General features: G+C 37.0%; 1 protein-coding gene across 2 annotated transcripts in view; it reads left to right on the plus strand.

Annotated features, from left to right (window-relative positions):
• The window catches only part of LOC118736962, a gene marked incomplete at its 3' end in the record, with an annotated part of 246,938 nt that overhangs the window by 109,520 nt on the left and 119,642 nt on the right, over positions 1 to 17,776 (plus strand). For both annotated transcript variants that reach the window (XM_036467144.1, XM_036467145.1), the window contains 4 exon segments: positions 7,281 to 7,664; positions 7,769 to 8,859; positions 10,333 to 11,340; positions 16,103 to 16,717. In XM_036467144.1, coding sequence (XP_036323037.1) covers positions 7,281 to 7,664; positions 7,769 to 8,859; positions 10,333 to 11,340; positions 16,103 to 16,717 — 3,098 coding nt within the window.

The raw sequence follows: 17,776 nt of genomic DNA on the forward strand, positions 1-17,776 counted from the left end.
ATGAAAAGAGAAATCGATTAAGCGGTGACTGTCTGTCCGTCCGTCCGTCCGTCCGTCCGTCCGTCCGTCTGTCCGTCTGTGCACACGATAACTCGAGTAAAAATTAAGATATCTTAACGAAACTTGGTACGTGTACTTCTTTCGGGCGTAGGACGGATGGTATTGAAAATGGGCAAAATCGGACAATAACCACGCCTACCTCCCATATAACGGTAATTTTCAGAAATACGAAAACTGCGATATTTTAGTAACTACTGAAGATTATTCACTGAAAATTGATATTTGCAATAACTTTTAGACGAAAAATAAGAATATTAACATTTTTTTGAAAATGGGCGTAGCCACGCCCACTTATGGTTACATGTGTATATCTTGGCAACAGCTACACCGATTTCTTCCAAACTTGGCACAGTTATTGGCCTTGGTACAGGATACCAAATGGCCGAAAATTTTAAAAATCGGACAATAACCAAGCCCACATCCCATATAACGGTAATTTGGAGAAATACGAAATCTTCGATAAATCCGTAAATATTGAAGCTAATTTATTCAAAATTGATGCTTGCAACAATTCTTTATCAGGAAATACGCTTATCATAAAATTTTGGAAAATGGGCGTGGCACCGCCCACTTATGATCACATATATGTATCTCGGCAACCGTTCTACCAATTTGTACCAAACTCGGTATGGTTATTGTGCTTGCCACATAAAAGCAAAACGTTCAAAATTATTGAAATCGGACTAAAATCACGGCTTTTCATATAACGGTAAATTTTAGAAATGCTCGAAACGTCAATATTGCGAAATTTAAGAGCGCTAATTTATTAAAAATTGATACACCCCGGCTTACCATGTAGCGGTAGCTTTCGGAAAGGTGAAAAGGCATATATGTAATACTTGCGCCGGGTATTTAATGTTCGGCCCCGCCCGAACTTAGACTTTCTTACTTGTTACAAATCATTTTCCGTTGACTACAACCAGCGTTGATATACAATATTTTTCATTTGTTTGCTATATTATGAACTTCAGCAGAAACCTTGGACGGATCTCCTTCTATTGCTGCTGAAAACACCAAGTCTTTATGGCGTTTTATTGTTTTATTTACTGACTCTCAAATTACATTGCGGGACAGCCATTTAAGGCCCTCGAGAATAGTATCCGTACGTAATCAAACCCTACAAATATTTGGTCCCACGTCTTTACAATGTTGTCGTACAGTGGGACAAAGTTGATACCTACAGGTCAGAAATTTAATGCTAGCGATTTTTTTTAATGTATAAATGGCTTTAAACATAGTTCTTGCCTTCAGAAACCTATAGTAAAATTTACATTGACAACCAACAACCAATTATCATAAAAAGTTCCGAGTGCAATTTAAGAAATTATCATTCGTATCACGTCATATAAAAGTAGATTTTAGTAAGGAAAAAAAAATCTTAAAAGTCGACAGCATTTCTTTAAAAAGTTTTAAATTTTTATAACATTTTTTTTGAACTTGTAGTTCGCTGCGCAGCACGCGGAGTATTTGCTAGTCGAAGATATTTTTAAATCAAATATTTCTCAAATAATTTCGTTTGACACCAAAATTTTATAAATCTTTATATAAGTGGCAACCCGCTTAAAAATTATTTTGGACAGTAAATTTTCTTAAGCCTCTTTCACTTTATACCCGTATAATAATCCGCCTTACCCTGAGTTTCGTCCGAAAAAAAACTCAACCGAAAATTTTTCATCCACCCTATAGTGAATACATGGAAACCAAAAGTGAAAAATGAACCGGTTCGGGGAAAATTAAACTCATGTAAGGCTGAATATTTCATTTATTTTATCAATTAAATTGAACAAAAAATTTTTCAAATATAATTAATATAATATAATATAATTTTCAATGCACAAGAATCCAAAAATTGTTGATTTGGCTTCTGTTTTTCTATTAAAGACCTCCATTTAAATTTTTCTTTAATATCTACTCCCTGCCAACCTCTAGTTCATACTCCTCACATAAATATTTAGTTCATTCAGTCTTAAAGTAGAAATATTTCAAAATGTATGAACTAAAGGTGGGCAGTGGTTATATATGTACATATGTACATTAGGGTGGCCCTTAAATGTAGCAAGCAAATTTTGTTGCATCTGATTTCCTAAGCTTCAACCCCTACGTTGATGCTACTATAGTAGATATATCACATATAGATTTTGATCCCGATTGGAGACAATTAATGCGTGTCGCACAGCATCCAAAGTTCAGAATACTCTATGAAGACGTCATAACTGACTCTAATCGTGACAAAAAGGTTCAACTCTTTTGCAAAATATAAAATCAGTTTGCACATCCACAGGTCAAGCGCTTTAATTTGACGCCCCATTGCGGTGCAGATCTTTTATCCCGGTTGAAACATAACATTTGGAGGTACTAAGTTGCCACTAAAAATTAAAGTTGATCCTCGTCTGTACTACCTATCGATTCCTCGCACTTTTAGACCTGCTCGCGTATTTAAGTAGCTGAATATGTACATATATATGTATTTACCCATCAAAAGACTAAGCTACCGCCGTAAGGTATGTTTCTCACAGAATCCGCAAAAGATTAAAGAGCAAGAATGAGCCAAAAAAAAGTTCTAATTAAGCGCATGACGACGCGACGTGACAGCTCAGATTTAGTTACTGTTTTTTGTTTGTTACTAGAAGCAAACGAAAAAAATAAATAAATAAATAAAATACACACCTACGAATATATATCAGGGACTAAACCTTTGTTTTTAACTAAATCCCAGACTTTGTGGGCGTGTCCGTGCCTTTTTAATATTCGCAGTGCAGCATTCCTTTTACACTGAATGACTTTACACACACACACTTACACGAACTTAAGGAGACAGCCTTACAAACAGGAGCTCTATACTCCAGATGATACCCTTGACTCCCCAGCGTTGATACTCTGCTACTCTGCACTACAAAAGTTTAAAGCACTTGGATGTCTTACTATATTTTCCTTTTTGTATTTTTTGTTGCAATTGTAGTTGTAACAGGATAAAATAGCAACAAACAAGTAACAAAATGGATAAGACAAATGGGTTACGTGATAAAATGTGGTTACTCAAATCGTATGAGTGCCAGGAAATAAAGAATTTTTGTTGTTGTGCAATTGTTTGCATCCTGAGCACTTACTTCTGCTTAGATACTATGTATGTGCGTGCATGTGTGTGTGTGTGTGCGTGTGTTTGTTGTTTTACATGCCCTTAATTTGTTTTTCAGTTTTTGATTTCGTGCTACAATGTGACGTGCTTTATATGTATGTATGTACGTATTTGTTTGCCCGCTTTTATTACTTACCTCTTCTATTTAGTTTGTGTGTGTTTTTTTTTGTTGTTGCTGCCATTAGCGTTGCTTTGTTTGCCTGAGTTTTTTTTTTTTGTATAGTATTTTCCACAATTTTGTTTACTTAAGAAGCCACTTCGTGAGCCAGGTAGGACGTAGAGTAGTGGCATTTTTCTCATTGTTTTCCTTGTCATTGCACAATTTTTTCGCTTTGTTTTTTTTTTTTTTTGTAATGCAAAATTCGGTTTATTGAGTTTTTCTTAAATAAAATGAATTTGTTTATACATGACTGGACAGAAGACTGGTTTGATTGAGAAATTATTTAGAGTTTTTTTCCAAAAGGAGTTCATGTGGAAAGTTGCAAATTTTCAGTAACGATCTGCAGAGCAATATGTAAGGTTCTTGAAACGACCTGAGCCTAAAGTGATTCAAGTTAGCTGAATATCAGATAAAGGTTGTATTCTTATCTCTTGGATATTGTAAGAAATTATGAAGCCTTATGACCGGTCAGATAGGCCTAAAGCTACATACATCACAAAAAACTCGACGAGATGATATTAGACGTTAAAGAAAGTCTGACAGCCTCCGATTAGCTTCATATTCCTTTATGGAAATTTGCCTAGCAGGACGAGGATTATTGACCTCCACAATGCGTGTCTCACTTATGATATTATTCTTCTTGTTTGGCGCTGTAACCTCCTATGCGATTTTAGCCGAGTTCAACAAAGCACGCCATTCGTTGCTAAGTAAAGCCAAGTCCTTCTTCACTTGGTCTTTCCATTGCAGAGAAGGCCTCCCTCTTTCTCTGATATCACCAGCGGTTTGCTGAGATTAGCATTTTTTAAAAAAAGGGTAGGTTAATAAGTTTAAACGAGTTTTTATAGTATAGGCTACATTTACCTAGACTTGGACGTTAGGTTATGGTAAGATAGGCAAGTCACCCTTCCGCAGGGCCATCCTAATCTTCTTTATATCGCTCCAATTCTATTATATGTTCAGCCGAAGAAAAACGTTAGGTTAGGTTAGGAAGTAGTGTATGAAGTTTTAAGTCCGGGGCCATATTTGCAACTTCTGAATGCCAAGAAGAAGAAGAAGAAGTTGGAGATAAATTTGATTGAAGCAAAAAAATAAAATAACACTGATTTATTGCGAATAAAAATGAGCTTTTCGTAGCGGTAACATTTATTCGGAGCTTTTTACCGAACATAAATTTTGAAACCTTCTAGTGCTCGTGTCTGCTAAATAAAATTTTAAAATCATTTGTATTAAATAAAAATTAACTTATTACTTTCTTAAAAGTTGAAATATTTCTAATGCATTTATTGCCAGCGATGTTCGGAAATTTAATATCGCTAAAAGCTTTTGTAAGTTTCATAAAATTTTCAAAGTATCATCTCCACATAAATACTCGAAACTTTTCTAGCTTTTAAAAAACACAATATATGTATGCACATATGTATTCCAAGATATTGCCAACCAGCTGCTTGCCATTCAACTGTCTTGCGCTTTACTTTTGACTTTCGCTAATTGCCAAATAACGACATTGTCGTCTATACGTCATCGCTAAAAGCGCAATGGATATACCAAATGATATTTCGCTTCTGAAAGTTATGTAGTTAAAGTCAGCGAATGTGTCAATGCTTAAGTGCGTCCAAAGTTATCTGGTTAGCTTTGCACTTCCGCCCTTAACTGCTCCTCGGTTGGCCTGCAACTTTGGCTCGCAATCAAACCCACTACATATGTATGTACATATTTTATTGTGTTATTTTGCTTTTTAAAAGTTTTTAAAAAATCTTTCCTTCAGTAAAATAGTGCACGAAACGAAGTGTTGTATGAAAAAAATAAACTAATGTGTAGCATCGTGAACTTTAACTAGTTTGCGCATAGCACGCACATTATTTGTTGTGTGTGTAGGATGTAAGCAGGTGAGCCCCATAGACCATGGAGTGGAATGTTTTTGTGGAATTGTTCTAAGAGGTTTCGGTTCCGTGTAGAGCCTCTTTTCGCATTAATACTTCAATATGTACCGTTACGTCGGATAAAGGCACGCGCAGCACAACATTTGGAAACGATGTAGTTCGCATGAACAAACACATTTTTTTGAGTACAAGTTTTGTGTTTAAAGCGCAGACAAATTTTAAAAGTTATTTAAGAAAACGGCACTTTATCTTTTTAAAAGTTCAGAATAGAGTTTATTAAGATCCATTTATGGGATACTGGAATCGTACGGATTTTTAATTTCAGACTGGTTATCTGCATAAATACATACATTTGTAAGAAATTTATTTATTACAAGCAAATACCTGGCGTCCTGCACTGCGCCTCAAAAGTATTTTTGTGCCATTTGATACCCGTATTGTAATATTTCTTTTATTTTGTCAATTTAATTGAATACAATTTTTCAAACAGGTGGCCACCCTCCTAAAAAATATTTTCGGCAGTAAACTTCTCTATACCTTTTCAATTTATACCCATATTGCAATATGCAATTTATCTCATAAATTACATTGAAATAAAATTTTTAACCACGTGGCAACCTTCCATAAAAATACGTTCGGCTGTAAGCCTTCTCAAACCTCTTTCATCTCGTTTAATTTAGTTTACTTTATGGTAATTTTATTTTATATAAATCTCGTTTAGTTTCAGTTAACCTCATTTCATTTAATTCACTTGCATTTCAATTCAATTTGTTTCATCTCATTTCGTTTTAATTCAACTCAATTTGTTTAATTTCACCTCATTTTATATACCTTCCCGTTGTGCTTATCACTTCAATTTATGCCATTTCATTTGTTGTATTATTTCGTTTCATCTCGTTTAATTTCGCTTCATATGACTTCATTTCAGTTTGTTTCGCTTCATTTCAATTCGTTTCGGCTGCTTTTATTTCACAAGTTTTAGAGCTTTAGTGCGCGTCAAATGTTAGTTCAAGTTCTTTACCTTTATCGGTTAGGAAAATTTCTATACGTTGTTTACATTGTTTCATTTCCGGTGTGTTCCATTACCTTTCGTTTCATTGCATTATTTTCCAGGGTTGTGCATCCCATTGCGCAACAATTTATGTACTTTTCATATGGTTTACTGGTATAATCACTTAAGAGGCAAAGTCAGTACCGTAATATACATATATGTATATTAGGGTTAGCTGAAAATTCGTTTTTTTTGGAATTTTTATTCGTAATAGCAAATATATGGTTCATTGCGCTCTAAAAAAATCTAGGCGTAATATCAAAATTTTCATGTTATATATTACGCTCGCCGTAGTCAATCGAAGTTCAAGCTGCTTCTCCACAAAAAAGTTTCGGCGATAATTGCAATTAAAAAAAATAATCTTAGCTGAGCTCCTAACTGCAGTTAAGCTCTTGGTGGAAATGGACTATAAGAAATAGATCGAACATTTTCATTTTTGTATAGCTTTTTTAAAGCATAATGAACCATATTTTTTATTAACAATAAAAATTTAAAAATTTGGTTTTCGGCCCACCTTAGTGTATATACATACATACATTTAATATCTGTTAATACATAGCTTTCTGTTCTTAAGTAGGTTCATCGCTATCCATGCCCACAGTGGTTGCATGCAACTTGGTCATTGGTCAAACCGCATAAACCTCGAAACATGCAGCAGCTCATTTAAGTATTGAACAGCACATTTCATGGCTCCAACGCAAAACAAACACACAAATGCTTTTATGGATGTACATACATACATGCGTACATACATACATATGTCATACTTGTATGTGCGCCGGACGCTTGCAAGTTTTTAAGTTTTCTGTTAAGTGTATACTCAGCCGTTAATTTCCAGTGCAATACTACATTAAAACTTTTCGAAATTGGTTTTCTAATAACTTACGAATGTGGAAACAAATTTGCTCTTTTCTCCAACTAAATAGTAACTTTTTGATGTAACTGTAAATCAAATAATTTGTCGTTCTTCTCCTTGGCTGCTATTCATTTTAGCTTCCGAGTCGATGAGCAAACTCTTTCGTCCAGCTTCAGGAGCACGTGCCACACCGACGAAAAGCGTGCAGACCCCAAGCAGTGAAAAGATCGATGTAGCCTCCACCACGTCGGCGGCGACCAGCAATGCGCTCATGGATAGCATATCATTGATATCAACGGCCAGCAGCGGCATTAAAGTGCAGGATTTGAGTAACTCCGCATCCGCTGAACCGCAAACAGATTCCGCGCACACCAACACACAATCGAATGCGAGCTCGTCGCTGGGCATGCACGATGACACGGTATCCACGGCGTTGCTGGTGGACACGAGTTTGCATAGCGCCCCTGAATTAGATGCGGAGACGGACGGGAAGAACGAAGTGGAGCAACGTATACCAAATGGTAGGTTTCAAGTGGCACATTAGGCTCACCTTCGCAGATGCTCGTAGCTATTTTCTGTCATTCGTTTACTTACTCGTCTACCCTACGTCTTTGTCTCTCTCTAGTTAATCCCTTCCTTAGCGCAAACTCGTTAGTGCAGAAGGTAGCTTCGCTACAACCGCTGCTGACTCTCAAAATAGGCACACTTTTCGAACAATCCATCGTACGCTATACGGCACGCTTAATTGCGGCGCGTTTTCTATTAACCGGCCAAGCGCATGGCTTGCATAGCGACACCCAAATACGCATATCCATAAAGAGCCTATCGCTGTCTGTTCTAGCGCAATGCGTGCGTTTCGATCCCGCTGTGCTACAGCTTCGGCTGGAGATCACAGAACAGGAGGTGCAGGAGTTGCACAAGCAGTTGACAGCAGCAACAGAATTTTCTTCGAAAAGCTCCAGCGCCAGTGGCAGTCCGAGCATGCCACAAAGTGATGACAGTGGCAGCGGCAACAGTTCGAATCTGGGCAAGGACTATGAGCACTTGGATGCGGTGGACTTCATTAAGAGCAATCCACTATCAATAGATGCAGCAGCCGTGGTGGGCGTTAGCGATTTGCCAGCCGAATTGCAGCTGCTTGAAATCAAGGACGATCATTTTGGCAAAAGTACATGTGAATATTTACTTGAATCAATACCTGTACTGAGCAAGAGCGCCGATCCAGTGCTGATGTCACAACAGGTACGCGATACCACCGCCAATAGATCGGCGAAACAGCAGCCGCTGCAAACTTTATCAAAATCGGAAATTATCGAAACCAAAAGTAAACAGCAGCATCGAAAGCCAAGTCAATCGTCGTCATCTCCTTACCGCGTGACAGAATCGCTGCAGGATGTTCCACCGCAAATGCTGCCACCGCGGCCACCTAAACGCACGAAATCGCAACGCAAATCGATTGCAACCGCAGCGGCCACAGTCGCGGCTTTAATGCAAATTGATGAGCATATCAGCGGACGAACTTTGGCACCCGGTCCAACGGCCACACAGCACCGACAACAAATAGCAGATGTGTTGCTCTACTACAACCACACAGATCCTATGCTGCGCGGTGGCGTACAACAGATTATCGGCGGTTTTTTGCAAACGTTAGGGGCCAAGCAGGTGGCCATGCGCTTGGAGTTAAACGTGCAACATCTGTTGGCAATGCTCGTGAGGGTAAGTATATAAATGCAAATTGCAAATATTTTAGTCATAAAATATCGGAGAACTTGTGACAAAAAACTTATCTCTGGTTAGGCCATTTTCGCTTTGAAGTACAAGTACAGTATTTTAACTAGTTTTTAGTCATAGTCGAAAGACTCCCTTTAATTCAAGCTTAATAAAAATTTAAAATTTTCAAAGGGAAGTTAATAATTTTTTAATCTAAAGTTGAACCTTCTAAAGCAGCGTTGGGCGGACTGTCACTCCAGCAACACTGCCCAAAACTCTTTTGGGGAATTTGTATGCTGTTACAAACACAAGTAAATTCTTTTTTAAAGTCAAGTAAATTCTTTTGTTGAATTTCCAAAAATATGTGACCTTTGTCGAATTTTTGTTTCGATGATGAAAAATCAAAAAAAATCAAATTCGAAAACTATGCTTTTGGAAAAAGTGACTTCTATTGAGGTAATTTAAAAAAAAAAGCTTTTACTAGCATTTTACATTACACTTAGTTCTATGCCATGCACAAAAGTTTCTCTGATCGTTCCTACGGCAGTCGGGTCTACCTAACCGGAACGACCCAGATTTGTATCTGCACAAGGACTGTAAATTCAGCAACACTCCCCAAAAGCTCTGGGGGAATTTGTATGCTGTTACAACCACAACAACAACATTCTCTCTGATAACATAGTTAGAGTAGGCCCGTTCCGTCTGTCAGAAAGTCCAAAGTTTAGGCTTTCGGATTTTGAGAGCGCATTTCAAGCCGAAAAGACCGCTCTAAAAGAGGCAGTCTTAGAAGAGTAAACGTTGCCTATAGCAACCCATCCGGTACGACTTAATATCATTTTGCAATGCTACGCCTGACGATGACAAGATGAAATCATCTCAGCATTTCCTTCTCAGCTGTCCTGCTTTCTTTAAACATCTTTTTTGCTCGGAATATATATATATAGAAAAAAGCGCAAAGCTATTCCTATTCTCTTCATCGCAGCAAACTTTCATTTCCTTAGCAATCTACTTATTTATCTGTGTATTTCTATTCGCTGCTCAATTATTTACAACTTATTACTTTCTGAATGCAGTAACGAATTCTAAAATGCCTGCTAAGTTGCTGAAAGTACTTCGTATTTGTTTGGCTCTGCAAACATTTGAAAATGCTTATCCGCTTCAAGTTTTCACTCGCATGCCTGGCAGCTGGCCTTTTCCAATTTCCTTCAGGCGCCCTATTAGTATTGCTTGCCGGCCACATTCATTGTGTGCTCAACGCTAACAAGCCGCCGAACAATAAGAACGCAAATTCCTCTAATATGAAAAAAAGGCATGCAAGCGAATGGAAGGCAGAGAGAGAGAGCAATCGACGACTCTTCTTTTTCTAAGAGCTTGCAATTTTTTCGCAAATATTTTATTTTCGTTTGAATATACATATTCTATGCATATTCACATTTTTGCGCTCATTGGAATTTTTGCGATTTCTTCTTTTTTTTGCAGGGCTTGCAGGACGATATACACACAGTGGTCATACAGGCGTTGAATGCATTCGAGAGGATATTTCCGTATGTGGTGTCCAAATATTTGATATTGCCGACAGCGCATCATCAACACAACCAACAACATCAACAACAACAACAGAAAGCACAACATAAACAACAACAAGTACAACAGCACATACGGGCCCTCAGCTCGCAAAGTTCGACAGCAGTGCTTGTTGAGGCAGCTGATAAGAGTGGCAGGAAATGCCATGCTAATGCCTCTGGCCAAGTGCCACAACAGCAGCACTGCACTAACGATGAAACAAATTTTGGCTTTTCCACCACACATGCCAGCAGCAAATCGCCAGCAATGGCCCAACCAGCAGTAGCAGCAGCAACGGCAGCCTCAACTACCAAGACGTGTCCTCGAACGCTTTTCAACGATAATGATGAGCTTATAGCTGCACTTTTGAATGATTTTCAATTGCAATCGAAATCGAATCGCAACGACTGCAGCTACAGCTACGATAACGACAACAACTCCTATGATACCACACAGCCGCTGATGACTGGCATCACAAGCAATTCTTCTACTACTAGCCGAGCGTTGCCACTTCCGGCGGCCGCTGCCGCTGCAGCTGGATTTCGCATTTCACCCAAATTGCTATTGAGTAAATTTCGTCTATGTCATTACAACAAATATTGGTTAGTTCAAAATAAATACGCCGAAGTTATTTCGAATTTAAATTACGCTGCCTTACATGCGGCCTGTAACGATTGCCATGGCTATTGCTGTGGCACAACGAATGATGGCTGTGAATGTGCCATTGGGAGTGTTGTTGCTCGTGAAGAGGTAGGAAGTGCCGTCGGCAGCGGTAGCAGCAACGACACTAACACTGATAACAATAACCTTAATGCCTGTTCAAATGCTACCAAAGATGCTGCTGCTGCTTCTGCCAGTTCGGATGATGCGAAGGATATGTCGTACAACGACGATGATTCGGATGATAGTGTCTGTATTTATGAGGTAAGTAGCGCACATTTGCAGTCACTTAGCAAAGCAGTGTTATCTATTTCTTAGTGAATTCCGTTCTATTGAAGTTATACAAATGCACATCTGATGAATTTTTGCTTTTATATAGTCGAGGATGTAGTTGCACATTCATTTTTTGCATTTCAATTTGGTCTGACATATTTTATGAATGTGTATGTGTGTACATTATACCGTGTCACGATGTGTAGTCCAAAATAAAATTCAATTTGTTCCAAGCGGTTACAGCGCCAAATACGAAGAAGACTATTTAAAAAACTCACTAGGGGGGTATTTCAGGGAAGTAATATTTTTCGCATTCCTGTAAAAAACGGCTAAGTAGGGGTTTTGCTATAACTTTTTTATTCGATGTAAAAAGGCACATAGCAAAAATGTCTGAATTGTTTTTTTTTTTTTTTTGGTTTTTGACGAATTTCTCGCCGTAACATTCAAGCGTTTCTTGAACCTGATATGCTAACGCCTTTGTGGCTACAATTTTCAATTAAGTACAGAATTTTAGCTAAGTGCTTCTATTTTTAAAACTTTTAATTTGTGCTTTGCCTACCAATGAATACGAATTTCAAGAATTTCTCGTAATTTTTTTTTTTACGTTACACGTCCGCATACGTGAAAAGTTTGCAACGCGCCTACTATGTAATAGCGATTTATTTTCCATGCTCAACACCGCTCTTGCCAGTTGTTAAAAGCCAATTTTTCATACTTCAAATTGCTCTAGAATCACAAAAAAATAAAAAAATAAAAAATTTAAAATTCGTATCCTCAATCAAGGCACTTTCGCTAACGCCGTGCATATGTAATTTCCGCTCTCACTTAGCCACTGCAATTTGTGCAAGGATAATACAATAATTTTTCCTTGATGACTACTCTCGAATTCTTAAAATAGACTTTTATGCCTAGGCCAACAACTAAAAAGTATGTATGTAGAGTAAGAACAAAAAAAAAAATCGCAAGAGGATGAAAAGTTGTCGAGAGCGAAATCGCTTATGCACTTTTAACTTTGTCGTGTACATGGGTAGATGCACACACACATATGTATGTATGTACAAATGTATATTAAAAGTGCAACGTGTTTGTGTCTTGCTGCATTTGCGCTGGTTTCGTTTCCGCTTTCATTTTTGCGAACTTTTTCTGAACGGAAATGTGTCAAAAATTGCATGCAGCATAGTAATGATGTTACGCATACTCCGCTGCGCAACACTATGCTATGCTATGAAAGGTCTAGATAGCGTATACGTACATACATATGTACATATGCAAAAGCGCATTCAGCTTCGTTAATGCTGCAATTACTGGGTTATTTTGCATTTTTATTTTCAACACTGCACATTAGGTCAAATGCTTCATTTGTTTGTACGAAAGTCCAATTTCGTAATTTTAATTGTACTCACGTATTTGTGTTCGTACGCCCTGGTGTAATTTACCATGATTTTTATTTTTCGAGTTTAACCAATAAATATTAAAAATATTAATTAATATTTAAGTTTAATTTTTTCGCTCACAGGAGATTAATATTACTTGACTTTTATTATTTCGATCAAAAATAATGATTTTTTTTTTAATTTTTTTTTACTCAAAGATAATATGCAGGGACCCAACATAACAGTTATTGATGAAAACTGTCAAGAAAATGTTCTAAAACTAAGAGACACATACCAATCGATTAATTTTTTCCCCGAGAATAAAAATTAAAAAAAAAATTTAAATTAATTTTTATTCGTAATTTTTATGTAAAATTAAAAAAAAAATAACAATTATTTTCGATTTTTATTTTATAAATCTAAAATAACAATTATTACAATTTTTTTTTCTAAATAATCTGCAAACAACAGTTATTTTGGTTTTTTCCATTTGTTTTGCCATTTGGTATGTCTTAAATAACATTTATCGAAGACTTATAAAAGTCATCAATAACAAGTAAGAAAGTCTAAGTTAGGGCGGAGCCGAACATTAAATACCCGGTGCAAGTATATGTTTTTCACCTGTGCTAAGTTTGGGAGAAATTAGTGGAGCGGTTACCAACTTTACTGCGACTTATAAAAATGACTTTTATTAGCATGATTTAAAAAATAAATGTCAGTGACTGATTTAAATTGCCTAGAGTGCCAGTTGCTTTCGAAATTCGGCCGGTTTTCTAATTTTTAGACGTTTTCTGTAAGCAAGTGCAAAAGTTTTGCACATACTTATGGAGTTCCGCTAGCGCTGCCTGCCAATGCCTGCTTTGGACTCAGTGGTGTACGACGAAGTTTATTTTTCCGGTACGGTCTATTATACCAACTCAAATAGTAACCTTTCGAAGCAAACTGTGAACTAGAGGATGGAGGAATGGTGTTAAGTTTGTGTGCTTCACAAAGGCTTTGTAATTTTTTTGCTTCAACGGCAAGTTGTTCCTACTCAAAACGTATCTGCTTAGCTGCACACTTATTCAAATGCACGCATATGTACATGCACATGTGGGTAAGTACATGACGACCCTGCGGGAAAAGTAATGTGTGGTAATGAATCTAAACACAGTCCATGTCCCAAGAAAGTAATGTGTCGCGTGTCGCTTTGAAAATCTATTAAAAAAAAAAAAACACAAACGGCATTCGTTCGATAGGGTTTGAAACCGCGAGCAACGAGATAGTAGACCAGCATGTTTCTATACCGCTACACTTACCGTTGACATAACATGGGAGAAAGGCATACATACTTAAGTTCATTGTTCATTTTTCATTTGCTTGTTGCTTCAAAATTACACACGACCCTCTCGATGGCTGATAGTGCAATAATTCAGTCACCACAATGATTCGGCTTCAAACGTTCGACTACACATAACCCATTCGCTTGCAATAGGATGCATGCTGTCATTACATCGTAATCGTCAAATTTTCCATGCGAGAAAAAGGTAATGATAACCCACTGGGTAATCACTAACGAACGCACACATAAAAAAAAAAAAACAAAAACCTGCCGCCATATGCACGTTTCACGCACGCACATACTAGTCTCAGTGAAGCCTGATATTCGTGTGCATTCGCCTCGTTTCCACGTTTTTGCGTCATTTGGGCCAACTTTTTTTTTTTGGGATTTAAGGTCTATTTAACGGAAATTTTCATTTTCCACATTTTCGTGTTTTTCAATTTTTCATTTTAGTTTATGCGAGTTATCACTCATTTTGCAAGTGTGCATATGAATGTACTTTAGGGTAGGTCGAGAATCTGATTTTTTTTTTGAATTTTTATTTTTAATAGCATGGTTCATTTTGGTCTAAAAAAAGCTGTGCGGAAAATGAAAATCTTCGGTTAATATTTTAGAATCCACCAAGTCAGTTAAAGTTCAAATTGTTGACAAAATTTTTTTCTTTGATCGTGAAATTTAATTCTCCAAAATGGTCCTAATACAAAGTAATGCAGGATTTATAGTTTCATTATCTTCGAATTTTAGCAAACAAAATTGTATGTCTTGTACACGCATTAATATAATTTTTATGCGTGAAAAATTAACGATAATCTTTTCATTTTACAGAAAATTTCATTTCCTACAAAAAGGAAAGTTAGTGAAATTGTTAGCGATTAATAACTTGCCGAGATAATTGCGATTTTTATTAGAACGGCGGTATTTCTGTGCATGAAAGAAACATCTATGGCTGAAAAAATAATTAAAAAATTACTAGTTATTTATATACGAAATTCAAATAAAATTCTTCTTTGTGAAGAAAAAGTTTTTTTAATTAAATTTTTGGTAAAATCAAACCTCAAGTCATATTGCTTTAACGTTAACATATAGGTAATGACTACAGACTAAACAACTGCTGATAAAAGTTGTTGGTAAAAAATTAGATTTGCGATCGAAGTAAGTTAAGAAAAAAAAAATTGTTTGAACACTTTGGACATGGGCAAGCCTAAGATATTGGGCAAAAATTTAAGCTTTCGCAAAGATTTTTTTAAAGCATAATGGGCCATACTTTTGCTACTATCCATGAAAATTTATAAAAAAAAAACGAAATCGCATTTTCGCCCCACCCTAATGCAAATTAATGTATGTATGTGTGTATGTATGCGGGTGGTACGTGCTCTCATTAAATGAAGTGACTTTCGCCTTTTACTTGGCCTTTTTCTGGCGCGTACAAAATTAAAAAAGGGGAAACAAAAAGCAAATCGCAATGATAAAGTTTCATCTCGTACATGTGCTCCACTGCTGTGTTGTGTGAAATTAAAAATTTGTAAAGCTTTGCCGCTTTTTTGGCTCCAATACCTTTCACCTTCGCAACTAACATATCGCACACCGTCTCCAAAAGAGTCGCAACTCAAAATTTGGCATTTTTGAAATTATGCGCCAAAAATGTACACAGAGCTTTTATTTACTTTTCAGCAAAAGCTTGAGCGAACTTTTTTTTTATAATCTGTTAAAACAACCGAAGGTAAAGTCGCCCTGGCCCATATGATTAGCATGTGCTACGAAATAGTTTTTCACATTTTCTGACGAAAGGATTATTTTGCGTTGTGACTCTTTTTTGAAGACGGTGTGCGATATGTATGTACATTTGCACACAACACACGTACACACTTACATATGTTTTCATATTTTCCGGAAAATGTTAATCTTCTGTCATTCATCATTCCTTCATTGCACTTTTATTGATTTCTTACAACATTTCTGCTCTACTTACCTACTATGACACATTATAAGTCTTTACCCAGCTTTTCCTCAATCCACACTCGTCGCACCACCTCTCTATCTACATCTTTCTACTTTGCAGACTCAATTTCTGGATGAACTTTTGCAATTGATCGGCGACGATGATTTCCGTGTCAGAGAACATGCCGCACTCTGCCTTTGTCGCTTCATCATACAAAATGCAAAACGCAAACAACAACAGTGGCACATAAGCAACAACAACAATACATTCAGCGCGTCTACTGGTGGGATAGGTGCAACAACATCGACAAATAAATTCGGCAATCGACAACATCCGGACACTGGCCCATTTGGTGCTGGCATTGGCGGTGGTGGTGTTGGCTCTGGTGCTGCTGGTGGTGGTGCCAGTGCTGTTGGCGACGACAAATCGCTCTCGCCGGCCACCTATGAAACTAATTTCAATTTGCTGTGGGATTTTTTCGACTATCGCCTGTTCAGTGGCCTGCCATTGCCGTTACGTAATTTATTCAGAGCGATGTCATCGCCATCATTGGCGGCGACAACTGCCACAGAAGTCACAACAACGACAGCAGCACCAACGACTTTAGATGCTAGTGGCGGTGATTTTTCGGATGCGCTGCCACAACGCCATCGAGCGGAAGAGGAGAAATTGTTGGCTAAAGTTTTGTATCGCATGACAAATAAACTGATGGAGCTGGAGGATAAAAATGCTCAGGTAAGTGATGGCCAGTGGGAAAATGGGGCCTGTAGGAAAATTTATTATGCTTATAAATAGATGCTGATAGGAGTAGTGCATGGATATAAAATGCTTTTCATTTAAGGAAAAAAACATAAATGATGAGGAGCATCTCTAATTAATAGTTTTCCATATACATTACGAGTGGTCCAAGTTTTGTATGTGGAAAAAATGTCATCGTCGAAAAGGGGCACCGCCTCAGTTTTTTCCTTTGGATATCCATACCAACTGTAAAGGGTGCTCAATGACCTTGAAAAGCGCTACTGGATCGCTTTGAAACTGACAAAAATATTAGAGATTTTTATAAAAAGCTACTATCGTCCTTTCGCCAATTTTCCTTGAATTACTGATCTGCGAAATCCCCGCACTGCTTAGCATGCCACCGTTCTCATTGTGTATGTACGTGCACCTACACTAGTGGTGCCTACATCTGCCGTATCGAGTCGACATGAAAATCAAATGCTGAAGATAAATTAATTAATCAATTTAGGTATAGACAATTTTAAATGGCATCGGTTTATAGAACGACTTAATCTGTGGGAAAACAAATATGCTAACGCATGAATTTCCTACAGGGTTTTAAGAAATGTGCTATTTCTGTGCAATAATTCAATGGCTGTCTATATTTTCGACAATATAAAAAAAAAAAATAAAAATAAAACAAATAATAAAACAACATAGAAAAATACACATACAAACATTTTATTTTAAAAATTTTCGCATATGTAGCTTGCGTAACTGCGCTTTATGAAGTTGGCGCACAACTGCCAGCGCAAAAACTATATCTTTAATGTGTTTGTATGAATGTAGAATTTTTTCAGAGACAATTATTACAAAATTGCAAATGATTTATTGTTTTTAGTACACAGAGCGTATTTTTTTTTTTGGGTGACGTATTGAAAGAAAATTAATATACAAATGTTTGTAGGTGCATATAGTACATAGTAGGCGTAGTATAGCAGTGCGCGCTACCATTCCGCTGGACCTGAATTCAAGCCGGGATCAACCCAACATCAAAAAAATAAAAAAAAAACACAA

Source organism: Rhagoletis pomonella, unplaced genomic scaffold (assembly GCF_013731165.1).
Source record: "Rhagoletis pomonella isolate Grant_MI unplaced genomic scaffold, Rhpom_1.0 Rhpom_scaffold_00004, whole genome shotgun sequence".
NCBI classification, from domain to species: domain Eukaryota; kingdom Metazoa; phylum Arthropoda; class Insecta; order Diptera; family Tephritidae; genus Rhagoletis; species Rhagoletis pomonella.